The sequence below is a fragment of the Uloborus diversus genome, chromosome 7 (genome assembly GCF_026930045.1).
Source record: "Uloborus diversus isolate 005 chromosome 7, Udiv.v.3.1, whole genome shotgun sequence".
Lineage (NCBI taxonomy): Eukaryota > Metazoa > Arthropoda > Arachnida > Araneae > Uloboridae > Uloborus > Uloborus diversus.
This window is the reverse complement of record NC_072737.1, coordinates 151990137-152016680: the sequence shown is the minus strand read 5'-3', so window position 1 is coordinate 152016680 and position 26544 is coordinate 151990137. Positions and strand designations below refer to the sequence as shown.

The following is a 26544-nucleotide window of genomic DNA, read 5'->3' as shown; positions in this document are numbered from 1 at the left end:
AACCCAAGCATCTTATTGGCTTTGTTGCTAGCAATGCTGCACTGTTGGCTAAACTTTAAATCCTGACTTATTAGGACCCCCAGATCAGTAACTTTGTCTGCCTGACTAATGACTGAACCTTGCAAATAATAACTTGTACACTTATTTCCATGCCCTAAATGTAGCACTTGACATTTCCCAACATTAACAGCCATACCCCATTTATCAGCCCACTCCGTAATATGATCTAGATCCTCTTGCAGCTGATTTGCTTGTTCTTCATTTTCTACAGTCCCCATAACTTTGACATCATCAGCAAAACAATTCATGTTCCCAGAAATATTTTTGTGAATATCGTTCATAAAGACAATGAACAAAACAGGCCCTAACACTGATCCTTGAGGAACCCCGCTTAAGACCTCACTCCAATTAGAATAATTTCCCCTTACAACTACTCTTTGTTTCCTTCCAGTCAGCCAATTTTTTACCCAAATGAAAGTTCTCCCTCCTATTCCTATATCAGCTAATTTGCTAAGTAGAGCAACATGCGGTACCTTATCAAAAGCTTTTTGAAAATCAATGTAAACAACATCTACAGGCTTCTTAATGTCCAAAGCCATGGTAACTTTGTCATAGAAATGTAATAAATTAGTTGCACAAGATTTATTTTTCCTAAAACCGTACTGAAAACTAGTCAATAGATTATTAGTCTCTAGAAAATTTACTATCTTAATTTTCATCAATGTTTCAAAAATTTTGCAAACCACCGAAGTTAGACTCACAGGTCTATAATTTCCCGCACTCCCCTTTAGACCTTTTCTTGAAGAGCGGTGTAATGTTAGCCAGCTTCCAGTCCTCTGGCACTGTCCCCGAATTATAAGAAGCATTGAAAATGTTTGCGATTACATCTGCTAATTCCTCTGCACATTCAACTAAAATTTTCGGATAAATATTATCTGGCCCCGGAGCCTTAGTCTCTTTAATTTTTTCAAATGAAGTAAAACGTCATCCCTGGAAAATACAAAGTCCTCAAGCTGTACTATAGCTTGTGTCTTGTTGGTGTCAACTGTTGAGATACAGTTATCGTTAAAAACACTCGAAAAAAGTTATTAAGAACATTAGCAATATCACTATCGTCCTTAATTAAAATTCCGTGCTCATCAACCAGTGGCCCAATATGACTATTTCGAACTTTCCCCGAATTAGCGTATGCAAAAAACCTCTTGGGATTCCTGTTTATGTTATCTGCCAGTCTTTGCTCCAACTCTCTTTTCTGAATCCGTACCAAATACAGTAAAATCCCTCTAATACGGACACTATCGGGACAAATTTTTTTGTCCGCAGTAGAGAGGTGTCCGCAGAACAGGGGTTTAATAATGTTATTTGCATTAGAACTGGGGAATTAAAAATTGTCCGCATAAGAGGGGTGTCCGCCTTTGAGGGGTGTCCGTTAGGAGGGGTTTCACTGTACTTAAATTTACGCCTTGCCTTACAATATTGGAGCCTATCTGCACTGTGACCTGTTTCTCTAAACCTATGAAAAGCAGCTTTCTTGTAATTTAGAGCGTCTTTAGTTTCCCTGGAGAACCACATTGGCCAAATTTTAGTGTTGACACTCTTTCTCCTAAAAGGAACATGATCCCTAACCGTATTCGCTAGATTTTCCTTAAACTCTGCCCACTGAAGATTCACATCGCTATTGTCCAATCCAGAAGAAAAAACTGCTTTCAAACTCTGCCGAAGTGCCACAAAGTCAGTATTTCTGAAATTGGGCACAAACCTAAAATTCTCTACTTTGTGCATATCAAATTTAATCCCAAACCTAATACTGTTGTGGTCACTATCTCCAATGTGTTCCCCTACACATAACCCCTGAACAGAGCCTTCCATGTCGCAGAAAACTAGATCTAAAATCGCGTTCTGTCGAGTACCCTGAGTTATAATTTGATCTAAGAAACAGTCACCAATTACTTTCAAAAAATCCTCTTCTCTGCTATTACTATGGTAAAAATTATTCCAATCAATTCCTGGAAAATTAAAATCTCCCATTATGATGACTGACCCCTTGCTAGAAATGTCACTAATAATACTAAACATCTGTTCGTCTTGACCCTGGCTTAAGTTGGGTGGCCTATAAATTTTCCCCAAACGTAGTTTTTTGCCCTTATTACTAATCAACTCCAGCCAAATCATATCAATCTCATTAGGTTTATCATTAATTACCAATTCATTGCAAATTAAAGTGTCTCTGACATAAAATAAAACCCCACCACCTCTTTTACCTACTCTATCTTGTCTAAACAAATTATACCCAGCAATAGATAATAAATCATCATCACTTTCGGTAGCCCATGTCTCGGTAACTCCAATAATATCCAACCTCTCGTCTATAATTATGCTTTTCAATTCTTCCATCTTGTTCCTAATACTACGAGCATTTGTATAAAAAACCTTAAGTAAGCCCATCTTACTTTTATTTAATGCTGCACGATTGTTTGAATCCCAAGTGTTAAAATCTTTTCTCTTATTAGCCACCCTATTTCCGTTTCTACTAAAATCCCGATAGTTAGTACCCTTTCGAATTCTGCTCCTTAAACCATGCCCCCCATTCCAACTTAGTTTTTTGATTCTGAAGCCTCTAAAACCAAACCACTAACCATTTTGACCCATGTAGAGCTCAGATGTAGCCCATCCCTAGCAATCAAATCTCGTTTACATTTACTCCACACATCAATAAACCTGATACTACGCTTAACGCAAATTTCCTTGAGTACCAGGTTCATATACCTAGCCCGTTGGTTTAACCAACTCCTATGCACTCCATACCTGGGAAGCAAACCAACCACTTGGACATTTGCCGAACAGTTGGTTGCTTTGTCCAACAGGGAATCCCATTCCTTTGTAAACTCATCATTGTTACTATGGCCTACATCGTTAGTTCCCACCCACAAAGTAACTACATCCTCTTTATTAAATACCCCCTTCTTTTCAGCAACCCTATTTACATCTCTCACCCGAGCCCCTGGCAAACAACATCTAGCCACCTTACGTCTAACTCTGCCTATTGAGTTTCCCACCTCACGCACCATTGAATCTCCCAAAATTATACCCTTTGTTTCCCAGTCAGTTGCCTCAGCAATAACTTTCCCCTTTACCTCTGGAATTTTCCCACTATCTAACACACAGCTAATTCCCACATCTTTTTTACTAACTTCCTCCTTTAATTCTGGAATATTCCCACTATCTAACACACAGCTAATGCCAACCTCCTTTTTGCTAACTTCCCCCTTTCCCTCTGGAGTGTTTACCCCATCTACACACCTACAGCCAAAATGACATTTCGTCCGGGACGGTTTTTTTTCGGCTTGGACAAAATGAGACAACCCTGAAATTGATCATTGATCTTATAATTAAATACCTATTCAGAAATATTAATTTGAACAAATGGATAGGGGTGTATTTCAGTGAAAATCCTAAGCGTACAAGTACTTTTGGGAGCAACTGTAATTGCACACCTCTCACCCTACAACCTGGGTGCAAGTTTGGTGATGTGTTCAAGACGGAAAATATTTTCAGCCCCCCCCCCCCCACATGCGTGCTTAAGGAAAATTTTGTATATATAAATGTTGTAGATTTTAACAATGCCAGTTTTGGAATCCGTTTGATTTCAATTTTAAGCCTTAAAATTGTAATATTTAAGTGTATTGACATCATAATTCCAAAAAATATAAAATCCGGCAATAAGGGGGTGGGAGGGGTCTGGGCGCTCTCCCCCAGAAATTTTTTCAAATTGAAGTCCAAAAAACGCTATGGTAGACCATTTTGGTAAAGTTCAGGGATTCTTACATCAATTATTTCAAACTGATAGTCCCAAAATCACAATATTGGGAAACCTTCAAAAAATATTAGAGAAAGAGTAAGGGGGGGACGCTATGGGCTTTCCCCAAAATTGAAGATTTAAAAACAAAATTATAATTTAAATTTCATAACATTTATACGCTTTTTGAATGCACTATTGAAAGGATGGAGTTCAGGAACCCTCCTTCGGCAATATTTCGAACTGAAGTTTCAAAAACGCAATTTTAGACGATGTTGGATAATGTATGGGATAAAAGCATTTGCAGCACCCCACCATTAGTTTTTTGCCGATCGTAAACATTTTTATTGTAGCAATAAAATCGCTTAGGATATAAGATTTTTGCTTTTGCAACATAAATCGGTTCTGGTCGGAAAGTCTACCCAAGGTAGTGCCCACAAACTAGAAAAGAAGGGAAGGTGGGGGAAGAGTAAGGCCGACTAATGATAATGAACTGCCACCATTCCCCCCCACAGTCTTCATTTGAAGAAGAATTCTTTTATAAGATAGCAGGTGGTGAAATCAGCAATAAAAAATCGCTTCAGTGAAGTAGATATATTTTTTAAACAAGGTACCCTTTGCAACATTCATTAATTAAAAAAAGAAATAGGGGAACTGAATCCTAACCCCAGGCAGGGTTCCCGAACCACATCCCTCTTAAGGCACTCAAATATAGCCTAAAGTGGCGCTTTAAATATTTCAGCATCAAAGAATTTTCGGAAGAGAACTCCCGAACCCCTTCCTCTGAGTTCACCAAATGTCCTAAATTTCAATTTTTAAGGCTTCAGTTTCCAAATTGTTTTGTAGGAATAGTACCCCTCTTACCTATTAACATGACTTATGACCGCCTAAAAATTTTAATATTTTAATTTTGGAAACTTTTTGAAAGAATTTTCCTGCACCCTTCCCCCTTAAGTCATCCAAAGATAGCCCAAAACAAAGCTCTTAAAATTTCAGAAACTAAAATATTTCGGGCTGGGGGTGCGGAATACCCCCTCTCTCATTGTGTTTACTAAACACAGAGAGAGTTTTTGTTTAAGATTTATTTTTCTTTTGAGAGAGCAACTCCCTTCCACACATCACCAAAGACAACCCAAAATTTTAAGATTTCAATTTCGAAAATGTTTCGAGAAAGACCCCTGAATTCCCAAACTCACTCAAACATTCTTAACTCACTCAAAAAAAGTCAAAATATCATTTCAATACTTCTGGGAGAGAGACCCCCCCCCCCCCCCGAACTCTTTCCTCTAAGTTCACTAAATTTTACTTAAATTTGCAGTTTTCTCATTTCATCACCAAAGATCTAAGAATTTAAATTCTAAAACGTATTGAGAGAAAGCCTTCAAATTCCCTCTTCTTAAAACTTCCAAAGATTACCTAAAGCTGAGTTCTGAATACTTCAGCTTTGAATATTTTTTGGGAAAGGAGAACTCTGAACCCCAAGACGGTCTAAAGTTGCGCTTTTAAGACTCCAGTTTCAGAATTTCCCCTAAAGAGAGCCCCCTCCCTCTCTCTGGACATTGCCAAAGACAGCCTAAAAGTTTTAAGACTTCAATTACAAACACTTTTCGGGAGAGAGTCGCAAATGCCCTTTAACTTAAGTCATTTAAGTATAGCCCCAAATAGTTTTTAATACATCAGCTACAAAACATTTTCATATTAGAACAACAAAACCATCTCTTATAAATTCACCAAAGATTGCCTAAATTAGTGTTTTTAAGACTCCAATCTTTGATTTTTTTTTAAAACCTCCCCCTCCCCACTTTTACATCATCAAAGACAGCCTAAAACTTTTTGACTTTTAAATTTTTAAGAGTTTGAAGAGGAGAAATATCGAACCACTCCTAGCTTCAAAAATATTTTCAATTAAGTTTTTCGATATTTTATACTGTAACCCGTGAGTAACACTCTTCCCCCTCCTTTAGATTGTCCAAGATATCAACGTTTGAAGAATTTGCGGACAGATTACCCTCTTTGCAAGAGCAGCGTTTTTTCGCAAACTCGTGCTATTTTTCTCCTTTCCTTTCTCTCTCTCTCCCCCCCCCCACCCATATTTCCATTCTAGCGAGTGTTAGATTCAATGACATTAGTATTTAGTGATCCCTCAACTCTTTGCCGAAAATGCAGGAACAGTTGCTCATTGTTGTTTCCAACCAGCTTGAAATCCCCCCCCCCCCCCCAATTATTTTCAAAATTCCCATTTTCATTAAAATCTTCAAAATCCTTGATAGTTTCTGTTTTACCTGGTATGTGGACGCCCTTTGCTGTGGCGAAAATATTTCATCTTGTCAGCAATTACTCTCAATCGGTGATGTAGATTCAACGCTTAAGACATTTTAAGAGCGTACATAATTTTCACTTATGCATGTAAAGTTTGCAAAAAAAAAAAAACCGCAAATGAAAAAAACGAATGGATGATCGAAAATAGCACGAGAAAAGGCTAAATTTTCAATTAGAGCCGATTGCTTCGAAAAATCAGGGAGAATAGTGAGCAACTCCTCGGTCTGCAATGCAGTTAGTTGGAAATAACAAAGCTATACCTAAAAAAAGTCAAACGGAGCGAGTCGAAAAGCCACTCCTCCAAAAGCACGTTGCAAACAAAACAAGCGCATGGCGGAACACAGACAATGTCAGTGTAAATTCGTGGTTATGGAGCGGCCTTGTAATATTAAAGCATATTTTTCAAACACTCAATTTTTCTTTTTTCATTAAAAACTGAAAGAAAGTCATTGAATTTCTTTCCGTCCCGACCTCCGTCTCGGAAATTTTGTCAAGACGGAAATCCGTCCTGAGACGGAAGGTCTTGCACCCATGCCCTGCAAGCAGCGACTCTCTCGCAACGACAGCTGCAGTGTAACCGCACAACTACAGCCAGAATGCCTGCCGTCTTGGCATCCTTCATCTGTTAATAAATTGAATAGCTCTCTCGTTTCCCTGCTCACTTAGTGGGGGAGTAATGCGGTGTACGTAAGAGAGCTCATAACCTAACTTTACCCCTAAACCCGGAGGTCCTTTTGGTTTAGTGGTTAGAGCATTGGGTTAACATCACAAAGGTCCGTGGTTCAAATCCCGACCTGGACAATCTCCCATGTAATGATGATCACGTAAGCCACACAGATAAATAGAAAAAATAAGCCATAGATTAATAAAAAAAGCACTATGAACTGATAAAACTCATGTTGAAGTATGAAACTGGATATTATTTAAAATGCTTGAAACACAGAATGCTCAAGAAAAAGTCAGAAGAAAAAAAATTATGAAAAATCAAGCTTTGAAAAATGGCCCTTAAATTTTTTTTAAGAAAAATACTCAATGTGTTAATTTTTTATTTATCATTAAAAGTATGAAATATTACACTCCTAGAAACAAAGTGATTAAACGCTTACTTATTTTCAGGAAACATGATCTTTTGAAATATTTGGAAGGGAGGAGGGGGAGGACTCAGATGTCTTTATAGCACTTAAGATGCAAGATTTTTTATGCTGAAGGTTATAGTATGTTAATTCCTTTAATTTACTGGAATTTCATGATACAAACCAGGGGTCTGGCCAGAGGATATTTGGGTCCGTTAACGGACCCTTCACAAAAATCCGATCAACCAAAACGGACCCTTCACAAAAATCCGATCAACCAAAACGGACCTTTCACAAAATCCCGATCAAACAAAACGGACCCTTCACAAAATTCTGATAAACAAGATCGGATCTTTCACAAATTGTTTATTGAAAGAGCAAATCTGAAAGTAAAATAACGCATATTTCTGTGTATAAACCGCTAATTTTTTGAACCTTTTTTTAAGTCAAATTAGAGGGATCAGATTATACAAAATCGGCTAATTTTGAAAAAAAAAAAAAAAATCGGCACTCTTGCGATGCTCTTTCAAGCGATAAATAATTGCTACTACCAAATAAATATAATGGTTGTTTGTTTTATCATAATGACTTGATTAGAAAATATTCTCATCATTTTGCCAGCTTGTCAATATTTGCGTTTTTACGGTGCGGTGCGATGTTTAATTGTTATTTTGGGAGAAAATTATATGGGTTTTGATTTTTCGATGCTAACAAGGATGATTAACTTTAAATAAACTCTTTTAATTACCGTTTCTTTTTTCTTTAGATGTCTACATTTTAAAATGCAACCTTTTAACATCCGATATGAGAATCATATTTTGTTCTTTTTTCAAGCTAACTTCGCTTTATTAGGATGCAAATAAATGAAAAGTCTTTTTATTTCTGTTAGAACTCTCATTTCAAGTTTTTAAAGCAAAATTCCATTTTCTGTTATTAAGTCAAAAATTAAAATGCTGAATAGATGGTTTATTTTATTTATTTATTTATTTATTATTTTTTTTTGCTTCAACTGTGTCCACAGATATTAATGGAATGTTTATCATAGGACTCTAAAATGCAATTTTAAAATAATTTTATCAAAAATATTTCTTTTACAAGCCGTTTTTATACTTTTGATGCCTTCACTTTGAGAATTGCGATCTCTTTGCATCCGCTACGGGAATCCGATTTTTTAGAATTTTTGATGATTGTTACGTTTTGTTAAGAGGTAAACAATTAAAATATATTTTTATTTTTGTTAAAATCACGGAATTTATAAGTTTTAAAAGAAATTCTGTGCTTTTTAAGAGTGTCTTGGTTCAAAAAGTTAAACGCTGAACCCTATTCTGAATTTTATTTTATTAATTTATTTTTTGTTACAATTATTTTAAATACTGTACCGAAATATTTCTAGTATAATTTAACATAATGTAGAATGGTATATAAATATTGATACTTGAGAGAGCGATGTCCACCCCCCCCCCCCCCCCCGCCAAATATCAGACCACTCCAGAATGATTTTCTCGACATAGAAGAGGCAAACACTCAACTTTAAGTTTAATTGATGCAGTTTGTGCCATCTCTACATTCTAAAATTTCATTTTAACAAAAAAAAAATTTTTTTTTTTTTGCGAAATTATTTGATTTTTCACAAAATTAATTCATTTTTCACAAAATTAATAAATTTTTCACAAAATTATTTGATTTTTCACAAAAAACGGACCCTGTGAAAAATCCTGGACAGACCCCTGCAAACTTAATATAGCTACAAGTAGGAAACGCAGGGTTGGGTTTCTCCCAAGACAGAGAACGAAATGGAAAAAAAAAAAAAAACAAGAGGAAACAGAACACATGAAAAAACAATATTAAATTAGTATAAATAAATGCTAAGAACAGTTACATCTACTGCAAAGCAGATGACATCTTAAATATTAGAAATTTTATTTTTGAGAAAATAAACAACTACTTTTGGTTATAAGTTTTGAACTTGACATATATATTCACAGACAATGCTGTTACAACTTAAGAAAGGAGCATTGTCCCAATTCTGTAAGGGAAGTATTTTTCAGCTTCTTCTAAGAAAAATCCCAATTGGATTAAACAAATAATCATTAGCTGTAATATATAACCAAAAATTTCTTTTTTGCAAATGATCCTTAACTAATCCTTAGGCATTAAACTATTTAATATTACTTATCTATTTATCTATGATTCTTCAGATTTGCATATCAAAATATTTGAGGGGACCAAATTGTTAACAGGGGTCTGTCCAGGATTTTTCACAGGGTCCGTTTTTTGTGAAAAATCAAATAATTTTGTGAAAAATGAATTAATTTTGTGAAAAATCAAATAATTCCCCCCCCCCCCCCAAAAAAAAAAATTTTTTTGCGAAATTATTTGATTGAAATTGTTAAAACGAAATTTTAGAATTTAGAGATGGCACAAACTGCACCAATTAAACTTAAAGTTGAGTGTTTTCCTCTTCTATGTCAAGAAAATCATTCTGGAGTGGTCTGATTTTTGGCGGGGGGGGGGGGGGGACATCGCTCTCTCAAGTATCAATATTTATCTACTGTTCTGCATTATGTTAAATTATACTAGAAATATTTCTGTACAGTATTTAAAATAATTGTAACAGAAAAATAAATTAATAAAATAAAATTCAGAATAGGGTTCAGCATTTAACTTTTTGACACAAGACTCTTAAAAAGCACAGAATTTCGTTTAAAACTTATAAATTCCGTGATTTTAACAAAAATAAAAAGATATTTTAATTGTTTACCTCTTAACAAAGCGTAATAATCATCAAAAATTCTAAAAATCGGATTCCCATAGCGGATGCAAAGAGATCGCAATTCTCAAAGTGAAGGCATCAAAAGTATGAAAACGGCTCGTGAAAGAAATATTTTTGATAAAATTATTTTAAAATTGCATTTTAGAGTCCTATGATAAACATTTCATTAATATCTGTGGACACAGTTGAAGCAAAAAAAAAATAAAATAAAATAAACCATCTATTCAGCATTTTAATTTTTGACTTAATAACAGAAAATGGAATTTTGCTTTAAAAACTTGAAATGAGAGTTTTAACAGAAATAAAAAGACTTTTCATTTATTTGCATCCTAATAAAGCGAAGTTAGCTTGAAAAAAGAACAAAATATGATTCTCATATCGGATGTTAAAAGATTGCATTTTTCAAAATGTAGACATCTAAAGAAAAAAAAAACGGTAATTAAAAGAGTTTATTTAAAGTTAATCATCCTTGTTAGCATCGAAAAATCAAAACCCATATAATTTTCTCCCAAAATAACAATTAAACATCGCACTGCACCCACCGTAAAAACGCAAATATTGACAAGCTGGTAAAATGATGAGAATATTTTCTAATCAAGTCATTATAAAGGTTCAACGCCAGACGCTAAGTGGTGATAATTTTGAAGTTGGTAACCCTATCTGAAGCGATCATATTTTTTCCCCCACCCTTACTATCCCTTTGCAGTTATAAGTTCATTTCGCAGATATATATTATTATTGTTTATTAAATCATGAGCAGGGAGAAAAGTGTTTACCAATGCCTTTTCAGAAAAGTTTACAACACCGCTGCTGATTAGCTGTGATAAAACAAACAACCATTATATTTATTTGGCAGTAGCAATTATTTATCGCTTGAAAGAGCATCGCAAGAGTGCCTTTTTTTTTTTTTTTTTTCTTCAAAATTAGCCGATTTTGTATAATCTGATCCCTCTAGTTAGACTTAAAAAAAGGTTCAAAAAAATATTGGTTTATACACAGAAATATGCGTTATTTTACTTTCAGATTGCTCTTTCAATAAACAATTTGTGAAAGATCCGATCTTGTTTATCAGAATTTTGTGAAGGGTCCGTTTTGTTTGATCGGGATTTTGTGAAAGGTCCGTTTTGGTTGATCGGATTTTTGTGAAGGGTCCGTTTTGGTTGATCGGATTTTTGTGAAGGGTCCGTTTTGGTTGATCGGATTTTTGTGAAGGGTCCGTTAACGGACCCAAATATCCTCTGGCCAGACCCCTGGTTAAATACAATTAATAAAGAAGTCCAAAACATTGTGCTGTTTGAATTAAAGTTGATAGTTGTATTAATTGGTATAAATATTGACTCAATATGGTTATTATTTATATGTCTAACCATATGTATTAATGTACAAGGTTCCTTTTAAAAACGCATTTACTGTATCTTACAAAATTGCAATTTATATGGTGAATTCTTAGCAAGTAAGTTTTACAGTTCTTCCACTAGTTTTCATTTTTTCCACCACTTTTCTACCTTTTTCCTTCTGGCTGTTTTTTGCTGCTTTGGAAGAAACTTTAAAACCCTGATGAAAAGTGCATAGCCTTTTTACAGAGGAAGAGATTTGTGTTCGAAATAACAAATCTGAAAAGAAAATCTTAAAATATTTGGTATTGGGGTGAGGGGTAGATTTTCATGCCTTTAAATATTTCAGTCTCTTTATATCAAGCAGACGGAAGGATTTACAGCTGATTATTGATCTATACAAACATTATTAAAACAAAAAAACATACTTTTTTTGGTTTATGTGAAGCTCTTCTAGGTTTGTCTTCTTCCCGACTTGAATGCAATTTCTCTTTTTTCTGTAATGACTGGGTTTCCGTTCTTTCATTTATTAAGCTTTCATTATCAGGAACAGATGGTTTACGTAATTTTTTAATAGGAATATCAGAGCTAAGAAGAAATTATATATATATATATATATATATTTACACACACAATTATAGCATTAAACAATTTAGCTGGATTTTTCTTGCTGACTAACTACAGCACTGATCTACTCAATTTTAAACTAAATTTTTAAAATAAAAATCATGCACCTTTTAAAAATGTTTGAAAGCACTTTCTCAAACCCTATATATTTAAAATTTACACTCAAACTGTATACTACTATAAAAGAGCCTATAACAAGAAATTTAAAAAGCATAATTGAAGGGTAACTAACCTACAACATAAATTTTAAAAAAGTAAGGGAGGGCAAATAAAAATTTACAACTTTTTAAGTTCCTTAAATATACAGGGTGTCCGAAAAGTCCTTGACACCTTTTAAAACTCGTAAAAAAGCAACAAATTGTCACAAAAATATGCAGATTGCATTATAATACTTCACATGTTCAAGGATTTTTTATGACATCATAAAAAAAGAAAAAGTGCAATTATAAGTAATTGACACTGACAGCTGTATCATCATCATGTGAGGTGTTTAATCATTGTATTAAACAGAAAGCAATACCTTTCATTATCAGAGTTCAATGTGCCCACTGTATGTTTCTCGAACCGCATCTAAATGGTACTCAAGTTCATCTCATGTCCACAAGCAGTGCATACATGGAACTCTGGTAATGAAAGGTATTGCTTTCTGTTAAATAAAATGATTAAACAACTCACATTGTTTGTTTTCCTTACTGTGGTGATAACTTTTGTTGTGTGATAATTTTTTCTAGTCCTTTGACAATCGTTGAACCAGGGTTATACCGTATAAACAAAGTTTTATACATTAAATTAAAGACTTTTCGAAAAGGTTATGCACTTTTACAAAATTCTAAATTACTTGTTTGTCTTGATGACAGATTTCAACTTCCGAGAAGCAGCACTAAATGAATCGAGAACATCATTTGTTATGGCTCCAGAGTCTGGAAGAGTTATTACTGGCGTAGGAGGAGGGACACGAGATTTCAAACCCCAAAGCAAGGTCTTCTTTTTGATTTCTTTGCCAAATGTAAATCTGAAAATTGTTCGAATTTTATACAATTATGGCAAAAAAGATAACTACAGATCCAACAGCACAAGGGCAATTGCACAGTATTTCAAACAAATACAGGGTCTGTAACATACTTTTTTTCTGTAACTATTTGGTAGGGCAAACTCAAAACAAAATAATGTTAGCACATTCTTTTATTTTGCACATTACAGACATGTGACCCAAACAGGGTGAAAAATACTGAAATTGCATAGCTGTGTGAACTAACACAACACTGTTACTACATTGTACTACAGCTGAAAGCTCTCCCATGTATTTTTGTACCTATATAGCAAAGTATTTTAATTGGATGCATGAAAATAGATGGAACTAGATGAATTTAGCTTCCAATGCCCCTTCTTTTTTTTTTCTGCATACAGTATTTTCAGAGTGGCGACAGGAACTGCCAAAAAAAGTTCCCTGACTTTTCCCTGATTTACGCTACCAATAATGAAAATGGTTTCCTTTATTTATCCTATCTGAAAACCATTGCATATTAAATAAAATGCAGTGTTTTAAACGTTTTAAACTGTTAATTAAAAATTCTGTCCCAAGGTACAATCACCAAGTGGTTTAAGAAAAACCAAAATGATGGTCAATCCAGATGCAATATCATTGTTTATTCATAAGCAAAATATTTAAAGTACTTCCCTTTTATAACAAAATCAAATTCAGTTGATTAGATTTACAAATACAAAGACGAAAAATGAAATAAAAATAAAGAAAATATTTACTTTGGAGTCATGAAATTTTCTTTCTCTCAACAAAATCGTCAATTTTACTCATTTGATGCTGATTTTTACTGTGACACCATTTGGCAATGAAGGCTACTATTAGAGATTACAAAAACATGGCTGCTAAAAATAGATTCTTAGAAATTGGCAGTGTCTCATGGTACAGATGTCCCAAGGTACAACATTCTCCCTTAACGTAGTTTTACTTAAGTAAATAATAGACCATATTTATGTAAAACAAATTGAAACCGTTTGACAACCAATCATATTGAGCTATTCTCTAATCAGGGAACTTGGCTTTTAATGAATGAATACAGCATTGTAACTATTGAAAATAGTTTAAAATATTTACTTATGAACACAACTCAATTTCAAATGATTTCATTATTTGGCAAAAAAAAAAAATCTGTTTTCTTTTGTAACAAACAACATTGAAATGCAAAAAAAAAAATTATTAATTTCAAAATGTATAACTTAGTTTTAAGATAAAAGAATTTTAAAGTCTGAAAAAAAGAACCCTTCGTAAAGGGTGTCCCAAAATTAATGCAAGATTTGAATTTGCGGCCATTTTTACAATAAATGGTTGGCAACCCTGAAAAAAGAACAATTTGACAGCTGAGAGTTTAGGGTAATCAAAAATGGAGCGTTATACGATACAATAACGCGCTTTCATTATTGAACAATTTTTTCAAAAAATAATGAAAGTTGAGGCTGGTCAAGCAGTTACTGTTATTGGCGCTCGGTATTGCAACAGGGTAATGCACGGGTGGTTGTGGGCTTGTTGACATAGACCTTTGAATTCAAATAACCCCATAAGAAGAAATTTAAAAATGTTAAATCACACGATCTAGGGGGCCAATTCTGATCACCGAAATGAGAGAGTACGCGACCAGGAAATGCCTTATGCAGTAATTGAAATGTTTCACTCTCTCTAGCTGTATGGTACAAAAACACCCCATTTTTACTAACCCTAAACTCTCAACTGTCAAATTGTTCTTTTTTCATGGCTGCCAACAATTTATGGAAAAAATGGTGGCAAATTCAAATCTTGCGTTAATTTTGGGACACCCTTTATAATCTGAGGCGACAACAAATAATACGATGGCAAAAAACGAAGTTGATTTTTATTTAACATTCAATTTTAGCAATTAAAAGTTATGACTTGGCATTTTAAATTTAAGTTTTTATCAGTATTCAAAATACGAACATTTTTTCTAGAGATCGTGATTACAGTACACTAATTACTTCAAGACAATGAGTGAAGGCAAAGGAGCTGACGGCTTCCTCTTTGCCTGTAGGGTGGTTTATTTTACTTAACATGGAACGCAAGGAAGAAAAATTCAAGCTACATATAATAAACAACTTTACAGATACAGAGGCAATCTTAGGAAGTTCATCTTGTAATTAAGATTCAATACTATGACCTTGAGAAAAAAAAAGATACACAAATATGCGGCAGTGTATAATCGCACCTCATTCACTTTACTTTTTTAAAACAAATAATTGGCGGAAAATGTATAGGAAAAAGGGTACTTAATTTTGCATAGTAAAAAAAAAATTCATTTAATCAATTTTCCCTGAATTTTCGTTATTTTTTCAAAATTCCCTGATTAATAAAGTTCCCTGACTTTTCCCTGATCTATCGCCACCCTGGTTTTGCTTTCTCAAAAAATACTGAAAAATCACATGTCTGACATTATTTAATTTATCAAACAGTAAATTAAAAAGTTATGGCAAAAAAAGTCCTGTTACGGACTCTACATAATTGTCCAAAATAGTGTGAAATGATGTAAAAGCAAAAGTTGTCAGGTGTACTTACCTGCTTTTACACTTTTGTAAAATTTCCAATAACCTTTTCTTCCTTTCATCACCAGGCATTCGTGACATAGCCTGCAACAAAGTTTCAAAAAATGATTCATAAAACTTATGTTTAAGCATAAAAGATAAAATGTAGGGCAAATAATAACTTTTAGAGCATTTCTTTAACATTTTCATGCTCAATATGTAATGGCAAAAAAAAAAGGGATTCAGGTTCAAAAACAGAACGTAGTAGAACTTTCCTCTTAAATCTAGTATTGAAATAAATACGTTTTAAAAAAAAATGAAGATCGAAGAGGAGAATAAAAGAAAAAAAGATGGATAATATCAGCGTTTTTAGATGTTCCAATTTCTTTATTTAAAAACCAACTTTTATTCATTTCAATCGTTAATAACACTTGAAGATACTCAGGGTTGCCACTCAATCCTGCGGGAGAAATTCCCTGCATTTTCCCTGTATGAGTAAACAGTATTGAAAATGAGTGAACATTTATATTTGTATAAGAAAATTAAAATCCTGATAGTTTCATCACAGGAAAAATATAATAAATACATAAATTGAATAAGGGGAACAAAGAAGTATTCATCAAAACAGAAATAACAGCATGGTGACTGAATATTTATATTTAACTTTATGTGAAGAAAAAAAAACTTTTCTCAACCATTCATTACTTGTACCTTAAAAGGAAATAAAATGCATAAAATTAGCAGAACAATAAATACTGATGACCCTAAATTAAATCTCATGTTCCCTCCTAAATGAAATCAGCATGAAATTCAGGGTGCATGGCAAAAAAAATTCAATAATTTATGCTTTTAGTATAGACATTTTAATATTTACCTTACACAAAAGCGGGAGAGAAAAAAACGTTGAAGCAAAATTAGAATTTAATTATTCTATTCACATTTTTCATTTTATTATTTTTTAAATTTATCTTTTGGCAGTTAATATGTTTTGGCATTTGTGTTTGAAACTTTATTTAAAAAACAAAATGAAATTCCCTGTGTTTTTCAAGTTAAGGAAATTTTCAAAATTCCCTGAATTTTCCCTGTTTTTTAGTCAATTTCTGAATTTCTCCTGTATTTTTTCTGTTTTTTCAGGTTTCTGTGTGGTGTGCCAACCCTGATACTTCAAGCAGATATCAGGCACAAAATTTTCTAATCTTTAAAATATTCGATTCTCAATGCATTGTTACGTTTTCAAGGCTTTCATGACCTACACACACTGCTCTTATTTACATTGACCAAAAACCGGGTTGCATACACCCCTAATCAAATTACTCTCTTACTTTTTAGCTATGTATCGAAGGATAAATTGCAAGCAAAAACTAATTCCATAAGGACAAGACACACATTTTCTATTGTCATTGTAAACAGGACCACTTATTCAAGTTATGCATGCCTTAAAGAGATTTCAAATGAACTAAATTATAGATAAATTGTAAGCTTTTCTTCTACATACTACTTTAATTTTCAAGGAATCCTTAAATTTACTGCAAATGAAATTATAAAATGAAAAGTTACCAATACTTACCTCGCCTTTGATTTGGAAATGTGACCATTTGTCTTTTAAAAATGAGAGGATAGTAGAATCAAATTCAAAAAACTTTTTCCCATGTATTACAGTTAAGTTAAAAAGGACTAGATGAGCAATATCAGGCCTACAAGAAAAAACAAATGGTAAAATACAATAAATCAAACGGAAACATAGCATAAAGCAAGCTCAATAAGCAAATTATAGAATAAGTTATTCATATATTGTGAAATACTAGTTTATAAAGAACAAGGTGATGAATTTTCCTCCTCCTCCGATGGATTCAAAAAATTTCCGAAAAGTTTTGCTATTTCTGAGATTTAAAAAAAAAACTATTTTTTTTCACCACAATTGAATATTTTGTTAGTATATTTAACAATAAAAAAATCGTCTAGGAACAATTTAGTACAAATATTTGGCCGTGTAATATCTGGCAAAATCACCTAAGCAGAGCCGAAATGGGGCAAAATTGTTCGAATCCATGCACACTACACATACAAGTACATAACTGCCCAACAATGAAAGATAAAAATTAGGAGAACTTATATATAAAATTAGGGAAATTTAAGCATGAATGAATTTAGTAACAAAAGTTTAAGGGTAAAAAGGATTTTTATGATACATAAATAGAGATTTTTTAATTTGAGCCTGTATAGGATCCAAAATCCAGAAATTGAGATTTCTGTTTTTACTTTTTTAAAGTCACAGACGGGCACAGAAATTAATAGAAAAGACAAGGAATTAAAATCTTATCAATATCAACCAGACAATTTAAACAGCAATTATTCTTGAAATATTAAGTTTGCATACCATCTTAAAGGCAAACGTCTGAGAAATTCCGGTCCACTATTGCACACAGAGCAAACAAAAATATAAAACCTGTCTCCATACAGCAAAGGTTCCTCCAAACACTGAAGACAGGCTGAAAATTAATACACATAAAAATTATAGATGCCTAAGGAACTTGCCACATGGACAGATATAAATAGAATATATGTTTTGATAGCGAATTTTTTACACTTAAAAACGCATGCAAACAAGAACACCTGGTGAAGAATAATTTTTGGAACCTTAATATATTTTAAAACTTTACATTTTATTGTTACCAAATTACTACTTTTGGACTTTTTGGAAATCAACCATAATTTTTACCCATTTATTTTCTTATGTTTATGTTTAATGCCTTTTTTTTTAAATAAGTTTTGATTGACTAATTCCTGGATACTGAATATGATTGAAACAGAAATAAACTACAATTCAATGTTAAATCTTATAATATTTGAAGGATTATTACTTCCTGGTTATTTTCTCTGCGTTTGAAAGAATCACTTATCAATTTCTGAATCAAGTTTACATTTTTAACAGCTAAAGGGTTTGTTGATTTGAACAAATTAAAGAAAAGAAAGAAAAATTTTACTTATTTATCATAACGGAAGATAATAAATAGCTGAAAATTAAAAATTGGATTCCAATAAAGGCTGTGGAAAGATTGTAAACAAATGAATAAATGCCTTAATTTGCAATGCATGTGGAAAATGGACACATATGATTTTAGCTTTGCTGTAATTAGAGTAGCAATCTCTCAACATCTGCTATTGATTTTCCAATTTTATGCATTATTTCTTCAGCAGTAAAAATACAATAAGTGATCAAATAGACCAATGTTCAAAAGTGTTTAACAACCATTGCAATGCAGTAAATATTTTTCTTTCGTGCTCTTGAGACTTAATTTAAGAATGGCAGAAAAAAAAATCTCTATAAATCTTTCGTTGAAAATCTTTTTTTTTTTTTTTTGGGGGGGGGGGGGGGGGGGGCGTTTTGGATGCATTTCTACAAGTGAAACTTATGTAGTTCTGAGAAGATTTTGATGATTTTCAACTTTGTTAGGCACCGGTGCAGCCAAAATTTACTTTCAGGGGGCAAAGCTTTGGTCATAACACTCCTTATATGGGTATAAACAGTCGTATTAAAATTTGTAGTATGCATTAAAGCCAAAGGTTCTGGGGGATTCTGGGACACTCAAAACCTCCCTTGGGACTTTCCTGGGACTTTTTCCTTTCACATTCGCCATTTTCAGTTTTCAATGTTAGACCCACCTACATGCCTTCAGCTAATATTACACCATTAGGGAACAATATTAGGGGGACTTGATGAGACAATGATTGAAATAATAATAATAATTGCTTATACTCCTGAAATTATTTATTTTCCATTTAATGAATTATCTTTATTAGTGCAAAACTTTATGAAGATCCTGAATATTAATTTAATAAATAAATATCTAAAACAGGATTCTGCTTGTTTTTTCAGATGAATTTAATAATACAGGTTAATTTGGGTTGAATAAGCAACTGATTATCAATGAAAATGCATTTAGCAATGTTCGCTAATTTCAGAATCAATGGCCTAATAAAGTCAACTTGATTCAATTGCATTATGAGGTGTTGAACATTTGAACCTTCATACAATTTTTACAAACCTTCATGAAACCACTGTCTACACCTACTACACTGAAGCATCTTAGAATACCACCTGCAAAAGAAAAAAAGAAATTGAAAATATGTAAATGAAAATTTAAATATTTTGTTTCATATTAATTACTCTTAATAACAAAAACCTATCTGACAAAGACAGTTAAAATAATTGTTTACAGATGTATCAATGTAAAGTAACTTTTACAAAGATAAGCTAGCTCTAAATTTTATTTATTTTTTTCCTCCCACATGAGTGCTACACTGTATCTTAAAAAGTGAAAATTAGTTTTGTTAACAATTTTTGATAAAAATACCCCTTGTTCTAAAAGCTTATTTTAAAAACGATAGGCAAAGAGAAAAGGGACTGCGAAAATACATTATGGCAGATTCCCAAATGTGTAAATCAGCCATTGTATAAATTCAGAACATTTTGTAGTTGTTGTTAATGATGCTACTTCTAAGACCCAAGCCCTTACACTCAGCAAATAGGAATTGATGCGAAAGGGAAAGACTTCTGAAAAAGGGAAGCACCCAAGCAAGAGGAGTTTTACTTAGCCTCAATAAACTGCATCGCCTCCACAAAATAAACCTAGTTCAAAATGGCAGGGAAACTCTCCAGCAACTCTGCACCTGTGTTTAACTGCTAACAACGGACCACAGGATTTTTTGACCTTACACTTTTAACAAGCCCATACTCTGCAAGTACTTGATGGGTATTTAGTGGCAGTCTGTTTCCGAATTCGATGCTCTATCCACTAGGCTACTCATAGCCCCATAGCCAAAGTACTATTTTAAAATAACCTTGCAAAAATGTTCTGTTTCAAAGGAAAATCAACAAATTAATGCTTTTTTTCTAATTTTTTTGGGAATGTGAAGATTTGACTTTAATGTTAATAAACTTTCATTTCTACATTGTATTTAGAAATATTTGTCTTCTTTTGAACAAAAATATAACAAAAGTGAAACATTCTATTTATTTTTTTTAATTTGTAGTTACCTACTAATAGCACTTGGTCAACAAAAGGGATGTAAGTGGACAGTTTCAAGTTTTCAGTAAAGTGCACTTAAAGATAAGGTCCTAGGTAGGGCATGCATTGTAAAAAAATTTTCTAAATTATGCTGTATAACACAACCCACCATGACTACTAGTACTGTCTCTCGCCCCAAGACAGAGGAGACGTTCACCTACCATCCGTACTGGTTAACTCAAAATTTTTAATTTTGCCACTTACATTCCTTTGCTTCTCACTGCATCAATTGGTTTCGTAACTTGAACATAATATCAAATATAAAAACAAAAGCTTTAAAAATTAATTTTTTAAACTTCTTTGTGATTTCTGAAACTGAGTTTTTAAAAAGTGGAGCATTTTCTTCATGAATCGAGATTTTCAATTCCTGCATGTTTTAAAATAGCAAAGTATGAAAACTTACTCTCCAGGACCACCACAGTAACAATATGTTTGTTGAAGATTTGATCGATGAGAGCTGTCCCACGTAAGAGCATCCGGCTAAAGAAGATAATTATATCAACATAGCAAAATAAATAGAAAAAATAAAGTCTTACAAAAGTTTTGAAGAGCAATTTAAACACCATCTAAAAGAATGATTTTTAAAAATCTAAATCTAATGGGGAAAAAAAACTCAAAGTTCTTTTTATGAAAATGAATTAATTTTAACTCAGAACATTAAAAATAAAAAAGAAAGAAAAAAGAAAAGAACAAAATAAGGGTAATAGAAGCATATTTGCTTTAATATCTAGAAGTTAAGTGTTCTTTATTTAACTGAAGTTTCTCACTACTTACTTCACTATTTATTATATAAATTTTCTTTTATTGGGGGAGGGGGGGGGGTCATCCGCAAATGTCACACTTTGAGGGAGAGAGAGGTTCCTGTTCCTGAAACTGTGACAATAGATAGGATGTAACATGAAAAATGTGACATAGTAAGTATGATGAAGTGTGACACTTTTTGACCAAGGGAAAGAGTGAATCAAATTTGTTGAAAAAAAATGTGACATTTATGAACAGAAATACATATGTGACTTAGGGTAGTTTCAATCTCAAGTTCTTCAGGTCAATTTGAGCTAACTACATTGGAAGTGTCATGCGTCAATTTGGATACCAAATTTCTTCAATAGGTAGCATGGTTCAGTAGACCCTTGTTTAAGGCAGGGATTATGTTCTTCAAAAATGCTGCGTAAATCAAGACTTCACAGTAATGTCAAAATAGATATAAATTTCATTCCAGAGACAAATAATTCTATAATAAGTTTAATGTGTACTTAATCTGATGCATATGCACACTATACATAATGAAAAATGAATTAAATTAATGTTTATAAATTCAAAAAAAAGGCTGGTTATGAGTCTTTTGGAAGTCATTACTTATTTTTCCCTCACTTGCATCACTTCTCTATTGACAAGATATTCCTTCACTAACAACTCAGAAAGATCATTAGCCATTGCCAAAAAAAAAAAAAAAGGCTCAAAATTGTCAATGTGAAAGCTTTTGGTTGTGTGCCATTGGTGTCAGTATCGTCGCGGGTTTCATTCTCTTTTGACATTTTCAAAAGATCTTCTTCCTGTGTGCTCTGATTTTTGTGAATAATTATTTTACTTATGGAACCAATCACAAAAAATATCTTCAATGACCCAACTATCTTATTAACATGCCAAAACACAGTATATTTGGAGTTATCTGCCACCTCAAAAATTTGGATTTTGAATGAAGGGAAAATTTTATCCGTTTGCAAAGTTGCATCTGCGAAAAATCAAAGCTCATCCGCGTAAAACAAAAGTGACGAATCTTAAACCGCGTTTAAAAAAAACGTGTAAAATGAGTCCACTGTAGTTGAATTACATGGCAGGAGCAATGTCAGGGCAGCATGTGTTTGTATGATATGCAAAAGCTTTGCATTCGGACAGAAATTACAAGTACATTTATTCAATAAGGACATGTTTTGCTACTAAATTTTGAATAAATAAGACTTCTTAAATGCAGGAGCACCCTTTCACATTTATCTATCTATTAAAGCAGCTGATTGAGAAGTTTGCGGACATTAGGATGCTTCATTTATTACTGGTAAATAAGAAGGCAAATGCCTATGATTTATTCTTTTGAGTTAATTTTATCTATTATAGTCTTACTTTCAGATTTTGCAGATTTATTTTCGACCCGGTAATCTATTTGATATTGACTTAATGGATGTTGTTAATTCTTATTCTAATGCAATAGCTTTGTTTATTTGGTGTCATTGGTGTTCAGTTAAAAGGGGCTTAAATGCATTTCATGAGAAAGATGGAAATTAGATGCAGTAAAGTGTAACTTCGAAATTTAATGAAACTAAAATCAGGAAAATTCCAATTTAAGTGGTTTCTGGATTTAAAATGCTCAACTGTATCACATGCTTAAAATTGCAAAATATATCTCTTACACTATAGGGTAGTGTTTGCTTCATCACCATCATAACTTGAGCTAAAAATTTAAAAAATACCATTAGTTTAATAAAATTAATTCCTACAATAATGTGCAGTTGAATAATTTTTTACAGTACTTTTTAACTTACCATTTGACCCTTTTTTTAGAGCACCACCAGTCTAAAAAAAGTAAAATATTATACTGAATTACTACATACTTGGAACTCACAAATGCAATTTAAAAATGTATAAAAGAAAATTGTTGACAAATTCAAAGCCTGTAGATTTCCAGTCAAGTTATTTGCAACTGGAAATCTGGATATTTGAAACAACCCAACACTTTCAGTATCATCTATTAAACTAAACTGCATAACATGCTAATTTAGAAGCAAATGAATTAAAAACATTTTGATGTCATAATTCATTAAATAAAATTTCACCCTTTATTTAACTCACATAAGATATTCACAGCTTAAAGATTCATTCTATTCCATAAATCATTAAATAGATTTTTGTTTAAAATATTTCTTGACACGATGACAAGTACTTTTCACTACCTGCGGCAATTGCTTACCAAAGCTTCAGACATACAAGAAACCTTTTCTTTGTCAAATGGAGTAGGATTATAAACCAAAAGCAGACTATACAGTGGGGGACAAATTCAATCATTCTCGGAAAGGCAACAAATTGTAAGGGATCTTTGACAAATAACCTGCTTTTATCATGAATCACCCTGAACAAATGCAGGCAAGTGCTGTAAATATGTGAATTATCCCTTACGATTCATCACCTATCCGAGAATAACTGAAATGTGGCTCATTCAGTCGCTGATATATATTTAACTTTTTACAATATTCAACTGGAATTTCTTTCTATAAGTTACCAAATCTATTGCCTAAGAATTTTTGAAAGTTATATATTGCATCTTTCGTGCATGCGCAGTACAGATTAATTACTTTCAATGTTTATATTTCATCAAATTTTCAGAATTTTTATTTCAAATTCCAGTATAATGATTCTCTTGTATGCTGTCAAGTTTTCTGACAGTTTGATAAGACAGGGCGGAAAACTCTGCTTGTCATGAACCAAAAACATATGAAAAATTGATATTTTTTAAAGAAATGTTCACATTTATGAATATATAATACTTTTCCAAAAATGTATAAAATTACTGTACATAATAAGTAAACTAATTGCTGAAATGTACAGCTTATTCCCAACGATGTACAATGAAGGATGTTCACAAAAAATTTCAGGTTTCATCAATTTGTATCCGTATCCCTAAATGCACAGGTGATCTTTTTATTGAAACATGTCTGCCTTTTATATGACAAAATAACAGAATAATTGTTAGTGTTAATTTTTTTTTAAATGTGCAGTTTTTTTTTTTGTCTATCACTGTACTGATTTTTATCTCATGATTATATTTTCACTTTACAGCAGGTTCCTTGTTAAAATTAAATATCAAAAAGGAACAAATTTCGAGATAAATCCTTTAATTTCAAAATATTTAATATAATCTAAATTTCTTACTTTGGCAGTTGATGCAAAAATGCATTTTCGACAATTCCACGAAACATCAAGCTTCAAAACGGAGCGATCAATTTTTGGAATGTGACAGAGCTGGTGGTAGCCTATTGAAAAAATACATTTTAATTTGCATTTGATTTTAAATATGAATAAATTGCTAATAATAGTGAAATGTTTGCAGTGAAATGAACTGCAGAGATTTTCCACTTCAAATTCAATACTTACAGCTGCTTCTGGAAAATTACTCCAAATGCTTAAAACCTTTTTGAAGTAGTACTTTTTCCTAATTTCAATATTGGCTTGGGACTCTAGTTTTGCAGAAATTTAACACATTGATTCTTCAACACTATATACGCCACTAACTGGTCAGAAAACTGCTTATGAATTTTTGAATTGAAAATGAGCATATTATTTTATTACTTTTGCACATTGGACTTCATGACTTTTTCCGTTAATTATATAGTTAATATTTTGTTTGAATTGATATAAGTATTTTGAGTAATACTCGTCATATACCGTTATCTACTACAGCTGGTCTTTTGACCGGCTATTACAGAAATAGGTATGTATTAAGTATTTGTATATTTAGTGTTAAATAACAAATACTTGTCAATTTTCGCAAACACGCATCAGTAAAACATTTATGTGAACAACATTTGTCCATTAAACATTCAATAAAATTTATTACAGTTTGATTACATTTATCATGGTAAGCCAGTTAAAACTTTTTAACTTAATATAAAAGTAGGTAAGGATTATTACTGGATCATGCCCCCTCCAATTCCTTTGCTTCAGAGTGCTTTAGGTATGAATATATATTCTAAATCTGAAAGTCCGTTTTCTAACCTTCTGAAGGTTTGCTCTCAACTTGTTATTTAGCCGAATATTAGAGTATAAGATGGTTTATTCTTCAGTTAAAACCGAAATATCAAGTATTGCATTTAGAAGTTCAATTTGTTGAAAATACATATGCAAGTTTAGAGAGGAAGATTCAAAAATAATAATAATAAAATAAAATAAATTACCAACTGAACATTTGTCACAAATAACAATTTCATCAGGAGGAAGTGAAGAACCACTATCACAAACAGTGCACTGAATTTCACCTTCTGGATGAGGACCTGAATATAAAATTAAAACTTGTTTTAACCAAGCCATTACTAATGAAAAAAAAAATGAAAAAACAATGTACAAATAGAGTAAACTGTCATTAATCTGGTCAGTCATTGAGATGAACATACTGAATATCTAAATATATGGCAAGTTAGTGCAATAACTAATTTTTGTAGGCAGAACATATTTTGTATTTTTGCAAATTTCTCTTACAGTTTTATTTTAGCCTCTTAAATTCAAAATACAATATGTACTGTGTACAGTAGTTTATGTACCTTGGCTCAATTAAAAGATTATTTTGCTTTTCATTAACTCAGACAACTTGGATCCCTTATTAGTCTGGATCAATAAGATTTTACTGTTACAGATAATACTAATTGAAGATGAACAATTTAATTTATGTTGCAATTTCAACAGCAAGTCTTTTTTTATCTCTTGATGATGAAACAAATTACAGCTAAGTTAATAACAGATTTCTCTATTAAGTAACTGCAACCAAAAAAAATTATATACAACAATAAATTACGATTGAAATTATTGATTTTAATCACCTGATTTACATAATATGGGCAGTTCTCAAAAGGTGGGAGCAAATAGACCTCAACTTTGAAGCTTCAACACCAAATAACTTTCATTTTAATTAACTCAAAAAATTTTTGAGTTAAATTATAATACTGTATAGAGACAAGAATTGACATAAATTATAGAAAAAATGCTCTTCAAATGCCCTTAAAAAAAAAAAACATTTTCTTTGCTAAAAGGCACAATTTTGGACATACCAAAACGTTAACTGAGCAAATGTACCATTTAATAAAAAAAATTTTTAATTATTTCCATACGTTTCAAAAAAAATTAAAGGTATAAATCTTACACTGAATAATTTTTTGTTAATATTTTACACAAATAACAAAAGTAAAGACAGATTATTTACTTTGTAAACGATTTTAGAAAAAAGTTTGAAATTTTATGCATGTCC

The 26544-nt window shown here is 32.3% G+C and overlaps 1 protein-coding gene across 1 annotated transcript in view; it reads right to left on the bottom strand.

Moving 5' to 3' along the window:
* LOC129226137 (metal-response element-binding transcription factor 2-like) overlaps positions 1–26544 on the bottom strand; it is a 40314-nt gene that overhangs the window by 2193 nt on the left and 11577 nt on the right. The window contains exons 4-14 of the mRNA XM_054860733.1: positions 25481–25576; positions 24459–24559; positions 23075–23105; positions 22943–22983; positions 20941–21017; positions 19515–19567; positions 17846–17957; positions 17036–17162; positions 15503–15573; positions 12761–12934; positions 11724–11883 (exon numbers count right to left, since the gene is read on the bottom strand). Coding sequence (XP_054716708.1) covers positions 11724–11883; positions 12761–12934; positions 15503–15573; positions 17036–17162; positions 17846–17957; positions 19515–19567; positions 20941–21017; positions 22943–22983; positions 23075–23105; positions 24459–24559; positions 25481–25576 — 1043 coding nt within the window. The remainder of the gene's footprint in view (positions 1–11723; positions 11884–12760; positions 12935–15502; positions 15574–17035; positions 17163–17845; positions 17958–19514; positions 19568–20940; positions 21018–22942; positions 22984–23074; positions 23106–24458; positions 24560–25480; positions 25577–26544) is intronic.